The following is a 9,169-nucleotide window of genomic DNA, read 5'->3' as shown; positions in this document are numbered from 1 at the left end:
GGTGGTGGTGATGTAGTGGTGATTCTTAGAAGAAGGGTCGCAAGGGTAGACGGGTCGCAAGGGGGTCGCAAGTGCAAGGTTCTTCGTAATCGTCGTCGGTCGCAAAGAGGTCGCAAGATCTCAGTCTGTCGGTGTGTGTGTGTGTGTATGTGGTGTTTGTTTCGTTTATTTGACCTAATTTATTAAGACTAGGACGCAAGGACGCAAGGCGCAAGGACGCAAGTCGCAAGGTCGCAAGGTCGCTTGCGCCTTGCGCGGGCAATTTGTCAATATTTTTTTTTTTTTTGGGTTCCGGCTCAGAAAGGGGGAAAAAAATGGGTAAATAGGTGATAATGCCTCCCTTTAATCATACGGATACAAATTAAAATTAAACACAATCTGAAACTTCAAATCATAAAGAAGACATGTTGTAAGAGAAGAACAATAAATCATCTTCGATGTTGAATTATTAGTAAAATACTCAGAGTATAATAAAAAGGTATATAATGACTATCATGATTACGGGTCCAGTGGTGTTTTCAGATTTGGGGTTGCAATTGATCGAAGCTGCCATAATCATATTTGATGTCGAAATAATCAAATGAAGAAGTTACTCTATTCTTGTAATGTTGAAATTTAGCTATTGTTTTAGTGATCCGGGAATGAAACACAAATCCGGGTCAAGGGACTAAACCCGAACATTGCCCTATCCTGGGACCGGATCTCTAACATGTGATATACAGCGGGATATTTTTGTAATTTATTCTATAGAATAAAAGGTACGAGAATAAAAATAAAATAATACTGTAATGGATTGTTATGTTATATGTCTCTTCGTCTTCTTGTTGTTGCTTAAAAAAACTGATGATCACTTCCAGTAACTTTTTGGGTTGACTAGCAATTATCGACGTTGACTTGACCCGTTTGTAACCATTCAAGTGGATCCGAATGGGTCTTAAACTCAGCAAGTCATCCGACCATGATGATGCTTTATCAACTAGTACTAGTTTATTACATTCACCCGCTGTTCAGGATTCACATTTTGTACTCGAACTTGTAAGTTTATAACCTTTCACCTTTTTATATGTATATTTTTTATAAGTATACTTTTTTTTTAACCTTGTGTTCGAGCGTTTTCTAATCAAAATATTATAAAATAAATATTTATTAATGTTCATATAACGTTTGTGAAACAAATTAAAAAAAAAAAAAAATTACTTTCCCCTCCTTTCCTAAAATATACTTCCCTCTCGGTTATATATATATATATATATATATATATATATATATATATATATATATATATATATATCATTATGCTTAGGAGGGTTTTTAGTTGATCATAACTTTCTTTGTTGTTATTGTGAGTGGTGGAATTTTGGGTCTTCGGATTTGTGGGTTGGAATAATCAACCCGAACATAGAATTCTACTAGTAATGAGGACATAGACTCAACGTGCCCCACTAATTTAAACGAGTTAGCGTTTAAACTGTTACAAATCTTATCTGGTAACAGATCGTATGGGCATATGGCTATGATGTAGTGAGTTTCAAATCCTATATACATTTAGGACAACGTACCACTAGGCCACCTTCTAGTCTTCTAGACAGGGTTGTAAAAGTAGTCGAAACCTTGAAAGGACTAATGGGCCAAGTCTAGGACTAGTCAGTCTGTTGACCAACTTTGACTTTGACTGATTATGACCAAATTAATCCGACTTTGAACTAATAGCTTCGGGATTAATTAAATTTGACTTTGACTGATTTTTTATGTAATGTTTAGGTTCGAAATGCTGATGAAAACGTGTACCCATGTGATGTGGAGCCGACTGTGACCTTCATTGTTCAAGAAACCAGAGTTATAGTCTTGAATAATGATCAAGGTTTTTCTGTTGAAAGTATTAAAGCACTTTGTGATGATGTTTTCTGTTCTAAAAAGGACCCTAGTAGTACTAGTGGTAACAAATATATTGGGAAAAAAGGCGTTGCTGCTTTCAATTCTGTATTTTGGTTTACTAACGCTCTCGAAATACATTCTAATGACTTCCATATTATGTTAAGTAATACTAATGGTTTGCCAAAATGGATTCCACCTCGTGATATTAGTTTGTTTTGCAAGATGGTTGCTGCTGCTTTGGATAGTTGTGATCCAATGGACGATAAACGTTGGAACACATGCATGGTCCTTCCAAAGAAAAATGAAGAACTTGCACAAGTCTACTTAACTTTAATGTTTCCTAAACTCCATCCGTGTGTAATGCTATTTCTTCATCGCCTTGAATGTATCAAGTACATAAATTTTGTACATAATTCACTCATTGTTATGAGAAAAGAAGTTGTTGGAGACGGATTTGTTAACATCTTTCAAGAAGAAGAAAAGACAACTTGGTTTGTCAAAAAGTCAAAACTTCAAGTGGATGATCAAGTAAGTAGTGATCATCATGTCCAAACGACGACTGAAATATCAATAGCGTTTATGTTAAAGGGTTTAAATGATGGAAACTACACCCCGGAGATATACGAGAATCTTGTTTTCGCTTCTCTGCTTCCATTAATCTCGTTCGGTTTAAAATTTATCATTCAAGCGGATTTTATCGTTTCGTCATCTAGGAAAGAAGAAGTTGAAGTAGATAATCCATGGAACCAATGGTTGCTAAATGAGCTTCCAAATGTGTTTGTTAATGCTGAAATTTCATTCTGTAGTCTTCCTTGTTTTAAGGAGAATCCAGCCAAGGGTGTTTCCGTATTTTTAAGTTTCGTTCCTCTTGAAGAAGACCAAGTTGAAGGGTTTTTTTCTTGCTTAACACATACGATTATTTCCAAGTTGCGTGTGTCTAATTGTCTGCTTCTAGAAGAAGGGGATGATGACAATGTGTGGGTCCGCCCATGTAAAGTCGTAAGAAACTGGACGGAAGAAACACGTTCGCTGTTGCCGGATAGTTTGATAAGGGAGCATCTTAATGTCGGATACTTGAATAAAGATACGGTTTTATCAGATTCATTAGCACAAGCTTTAAGCATTGAAGAATGTGGACCCATATTTCTTGTTGATTTTATGGCTTCTTTATTATGTGGGGGGGTTGGTTCTCTTAAATCAATGGGTCTCAGTTGGCTATCATCTTGGCTAAATGTTTTGTATCATCAGATATTGTTGGTTAATCAACCTGAGTATGATATGATCATATGCTCTCTTAGCCAATTACCGTTTATTCCTCTTTTAGATGGTAGTTATGCGTCAATTAGCGAAGGTGTAATCTGGATACTTAAGAATGAGCATGGGTTTAGAACGTTTGGAATTATCAATCCGAAACTCCGAATTGTTAATCCGGCCCTTTTCAGTGACCATGTTGAAAACATAACCCAAATGCTTTACAAACTTGGGGTCCAGAGATTAGCTGCACATGATACTTTAACAATGCACGTGTTACCCGCATTATGTAGTAAAAATATAATAATGGCGGAAGGTAAAGAGTTAATGATCGAGTATCTTTCTTTTGTGATGGTTCACTTAGAATCGGGTTGTTCTAAGTGTCTTGTAGAAAAGGAGCAGATACTCTCACGTTTGAGTAAGGATGCATATGTTTCCACAAATTATGGGTATGTACGATTTGCTGACGTGGCAATTCATTTCGGTAAAGAATTCGGTAATCCAATCGATATGAGCAAGTTGCTTGATGGGTCCACTATGAAATGGGTTGAGATTGATATCGCTTATCTGAAGCATCCGGTTCACAACTCGTTATCTAAAGCGTTATCGAAATGGAGGAATTTTTTGATGAAATTGGGAGTTACTGATTTTGTGAAAATAGTTAAATCCAAAAAGAGTGATGATTGGGATTCACAAGAGTTAATTCATTTGTTGTCGCATGTTTCCTCGAATGGTGATAAACAAAAAGGTGTATGCCTTTTAAAGGTACTTGATACGGTGTGGGACGTTTACTTTAGTGACAAGCCATATAAAGGTTATGTTATAAAAATCCTAAGTGGCGTTCGATGGTTGGCGTCTAGTATGGATGATCAACTTCACTTTCCTAAAGATTTGTTCCATAACTGTGAAAATGTGCTTGAAATTCTTGGTAACACGGCACCATACACTGTCCCAAAGGTTAGTAATTTAAATTTTTTGTATTAGCAACACAACACATTATTAGTTCTATACAACACATATGAATTTTCACATATGATGCGTTTCTTGTTACGTAGATTTCTAATATGAAGCTCTTAAACGATATTGGGTTGAAGAATACAGTCACTCTTGATGATGCTTTAGCAGTTCTCAGAGTTTGGAGAAGATCTAAGATAACTTTACGGGCGAGGTTGGTTTCACTCTTTATATCTCTCATTAGTTTATATATTTTTTGTATATTTTTTTTCTTTATTATTAATCGTTTAAAATTTTTATTTATGCCAGCATATATCAGATGTCCAAGTTCTACACTTATTTATTAAATAGAATGAGCATCTCGAAGAAGAAAATATCTAAGGAGCTTTGTTCTCAACCTTTCATATTCGTTCCTTGGGTGTTTATTAGTAACACAAATGAAATGGTATGCGGTTTATTATTATCTCCCAGTGAGGTATGTTGGGATGATTCAACCGGTTTAATGGAACAAACAAAGTCTAATCATCCTCGGTTTTACCAATATAATAAGACTAATCGTCTTTTCAGCATGATGTTAAGCAACATTTATCCTCCTGGCCTTCATGATTTCTTTGTGAAGGAATTTGGAGTTGCTGAAAATCCTCCTCTTTTAAGCTACCTTGAGCCGTTATTACAGTTATCAAATGGGAGTTTGCCATCACTTGCATCTAAAACAGTGAGTAGTTTATTCATTTACTTTATTATGGTCTCAAAATGGTTAAAGCTTTATTATGCGATTTTGTTTCAAAATATTGACGTGGTTGATATGTTAGGTTTTCCAAGTTTTCCGAAAATGGAGTGACGAGTTAGACTCGGGGATTATGAGATGTGATGATATTGACTACGTGAAAAAAAGCATGAAGGATAAGAAAATGAGGGTCCTTCCAACTTCGCACAATGAATGGGTCTCATTGCATAAATCCTTTGGTCTAATATTTTGGTGTGAGTATGAACAACTAACAAAAGAATTCATCAACTTGAAAAATGTTAATATTTTGCATTTTTGGGAGCTAACAACCGGAGAAAAACAAATGCTTCGGGATAAAGTTTCTGTTTTATTTTCTAGACTCGGAATCCCTTCTCTCTCTGAGGTACTACTCACTCATATGCTCTCTTTCTCTCAATAAAGGTGGAAATTTCGACCCATTATTTTTATAAGGATTATGATTTATCATTAACGGGTCAAATGGGTAAAATCTGAAAATTTAGCTAAAAGGGAGAAAATTTCAACTGGGTACAACAGTCAAATGTGTTATAATTTGTCTAAATTGTATTCAAACGTTTACAGCCTCCTAAAATTGTTTTTGTATTCAATAAACCTGTTCCATAACCTTATTTGACCTATTTCCCAACCTACCTTACCCGCCCATTTTGCAACCCTTTACTAAATTGGTTACAAATGATAATAGGCTACTAATAACACGAGGAATAATGTTATGTAGAATAGAATGTTGTAACTTGTTTACATATTTAGTAAATCATGTATTAAGAGAACCAACCCGACATAAAGAAGTTAGTTTTGACCAAAATGGAAATATTATAAAATACTAATCTGAATCCGAATTGATCTATCCCCCTTCTACCAAATCAAACCCGAAGCAATCCCTGTTTTAAATAAATGGGTCAAAATTGCCACCTCTACAACATACTAACCGTCTAGAATTATTGTGTCGTTTTGCAGAATGTAAATCGTGAAGTAGTACATGATGGGCCGACAGATAGCAGTTACATAATTTCATTGGTGAATTGGGCTCTCCCATATGCTCAGCGTTACATTTATAACATTCATCCAAATGAATATTATCAACTCAAGCTGTCCGGATTCAAAACCCTACACTCTTTGAAAATCACTGTGGTAGATAAATTGTTCTACACGTACGTCATAAACAAGTTCGGGATTAAATCCAATAATCTAACTGAGTGCACTTGTCTATTACACGACAACGTTTTGTACGCAGCTCGTAAATTCGATGACCATTCGCTTTTTATCGAGCTTTCCCGTCTTCTTCTTGTTGGAATACCCGAATTTAATTTCACGAATTTCCTTCACGTGATTACAACAATGGCGAAATCGGGTTTTACCGAGGTAAAAATGGAAGAATTTGTTACGAATAGTCAAAATTTACCAAATCTTCCGAGTGAAGAATCACAATGGTCGTTATCATCTACTTCATCATCTGAAGCGGGGTCTAGTATGACTAGAAAAACGGGGAAAATGTCAAGTTGGCCACCTGTCCATTGGAAAATGGGACCCGTTTTGATACCGCATGATGTTGGATTATTAGATAGTATCAGTGACCCGGACATGTTGGATACTGTTATCGATATGAACGTATATTCTTCAGATACCCCACAAAATGTGATAACCGGGAGGATAGGAGAAAGTGAGGCGTTCAAATACTTTTGTACAGAACTTGGTGAAAAACGTGTGACGTGGGTCAACGAGGTCAACGAATCTGGATTGCCGTATGATATTCTTGTTGAAGATAAGGATAACAACGAGAAGGAATACATTGAAGTTAAATCAACATCGAAGATGAACAAGGATTGGTTTAATATAAGTTTAAAGGAGTGGGCGTTCGCTGTTAAAAAAGGTGAATCTTTCAGTATCGCGCGTGTTGTTTTATCGGATAAGAAACCTGCCAAGATTACTACTTTTAAAAATCCTGCAAAATTATGCCGCTCAAAGCAGCTTCAGTTGGCTATTCATCCAAACAAGTAGTAAATATTTATGTCTTATATAATTGCGTGTATATATAATTACTGTTGGCTTGTTGCTAAGTTGGAATCTGTACACTAAGAAGCTTTTGATAGTCTGCTGCAGTTATAAAAACTAGTAACTTACCTTTCTATTAACTCAAGTACTATGTACTGCAGTTGTACTATTCTATTATGCAGATTTTAAATGATGATAGCATCCTTTTGTATCAAGCAGGAAACATTTTGAAACATTTATCATGTTTGAAATTTTTATCTAAGTGGTAACCTCAGGAACGCGCAGCTGCCACGATACCTCGTTTTGAAACCTTTTATCATTTTCGAAATTTGTATTTAACTAACCACCATATGTAGCCTCTAACAATAACAAAATAAATGACTTCAATAATCAAATGATGAACCTGGATTTGGGAAATTCGGTTTACATATTTGTAAGAAAAGTACATGCCAACGAGGACAAACCCGGATTTGGGAAGTCCGGTTTCATGCGGCGTGGACATCCCTGGATTTGGCATATTCGTGTATACTCTTACAAATTTATTTTTTCAAGGAAATACTAGCTTAACAAATTGCTCTTAAATATATACCGTGCTATTTTGCGGAACTTCAATGAACGTGTTTTAAGTTATATACTGGATACTGGATGGGATTTCTTTGTTACTTGCACTTGTTTCTTGGATTTGAAATATGGTTGACGAAACAGAATGGTCGATATGATCGGTACCTACATAAGTAATCAACTTTCAACAACGTTAGCAACACTACGAAAAAAAATTAACTATGGATGGCCATTGATCTGATCAGATGAAATCCAGTAAACTATATTTGGCCATTGATCTGATCATAGATGAAATCCAACCCCTTCTCTGCTCATTTCCTGACCCTTTCTAAGCTGTTGGATCCTGCCCAGCGCAGTTTAATCAGAAACTCTTGCCTTAAATAACTGCTTCGAAGCCTGTGGGAGCCTATTTATTATGTTTCCCTATTGGTCTCAATACCATACCAAACCCTCCCTCCCGTCGCCTCCTTGCTTACCGGACTAGAGATCTTATCCCTCTCTACCTTACCAGGAATCTACCATAGGCCTAAGTAAGGCCGACTAAACGAGTCCGGAATTGATTTCATTTTATTAACAATCAAATCAAGGTCCCGAGTCTTTGCCTGTAACCATATCACCACTATCTGATTTCAAAGGGGGTAAAACGAGATCCATAAATTTTTTTTCTCCCTTTATCAGCACAAAACAACCTAAGCAATGTCCAAAGAGTTTCATGCCTTTCTTAGCCGGACCAAGCCAATTGGCGATTTCCGCCAAGTCTTTCCTAATTTTTAGAGCCAGAAGCAAAACTACATGATGAAATGAAAAGTGTTTCTTACGATTACGCCCAACAACCCACTTGAGCAATTTTCCATTCTTCCATTGATTCCTATGAAGATAGGAAACTTGTATTTCTAATTCACAAATTCATCTTTGTTTATGCCTCTAACTCTCATTTTGGTCCTACTTCTGATTCATCCACTCATTCTTGCCTTTCAATCTCGACCTACGCATGGAATAGCGACTTTCTTGCAGTATAGGTAGCAACTATCTCGAAATGTTCGACCAAGTGACTTCGTAACCGAATATGCTTTTTTTTTTCCTTTCTGTAGCATAGGCCTTCGCCACACATGACATGAGGTTGTCTACCTCATTAGTATTTAAACTGGAATGCTAGCGGAGGAGTGTAACAGCCTTATCGCACTATTCGACTTGTATTTGAAAAAAATTACGTACTCATAACTGATCCTTCCTAGCAAAAGGTGTGCTTCAATGTGATGGTTCGAAAGTGCTTTCTAATACTCTTCGCATCCCCATACATTATTCCATTGTGACCGCTAACCACTCTAAGTTGACCGCTAGCGACTCTAAGTTTACTAGCAAGCTGTAACGATTGAAACTACAACACGCAATTATTTAGTTTCACCTATCCGTGAAACTACATTCGGCTACCTCTCCCACTCATCAAGGTAATTGCCAAGAGAGACCGGGGAACGCTATGCCCCTTCATCTACAAAAGATCCGTCCGAAGTGCTGTTTCTCAAGGTCGTCTGAGTCAGAACAAATCCGCCGGGGCGATCCAGTTACCTGGAATTTTCACTCTAGGGTAGGAAGTCTTATTAAGAAAGAGTTGTGAAATTCTTTAGATTTCTGGATTTAATTTGAAACACAATGGGGAGTTTCTATGCTCATGTTGTCTTTGCATGATCGAGATTTCCAGTTGACCCAACTAATGAAGAGTTTTACTAAACGCTTATTTGTGTTAACCGATTGGAATTGCAAACCTATTTAGTG

At 36.5% G+C, this 9,169-nt stretch overlaps 1 protein-coding gene across 1 annotated transcript; it reads left to right on the top strand.

Annotated features, from left to right (window-relative positions):
• Positions 1-927: 927 nt before the first annotated feature.
• Positions 928-6,917, top strand: LOC139870040 (protein NO VEIN-like). Its single transcript, XM_071857892.1, has 6 exons — positions 928-1,035; positions 1,762-4,083; positions 4,182-4,294; positions 4,390-4,795; positions 4,893-5,210; positions 5,801-6,917. Exons 1-6 carry the CDS (start codon positions 928-930, stop codon positions 6,839-6,841), a joined length of 4,308 nt encoding a protein of 1,435 aa, XP_071713993.1. The 3' UTR covers positions 6,842-6,917.
• Positions 6,918-9,169: the final 2,252 nt, after the last annotated feature.

The sequence above is a fragment of the Rutidosis leptorrhynchoides genome, chromosome 10 (genome assembly GCF_046630445.1).
Source record: "Rutidosis leptorrhynchoides isolate AG116_Rl617_1_P2 chromosome 10, CSIRO_AGI_Rlap_v1, whole genome shotgun sequence".
NCBI classification, from domain to species: domain Eukaryota; kingdom Viridiplantae; phylum Streptophyta; class Magnoliopsida; order Asterales; family Asteraceae; genus Rutidosis; species Rutidosis leptorrhynchoides.
Note: the sequence above shows the minus strand (reverse complement) of the source record. Positions and strands in the feature narration are given on the sequence as shown.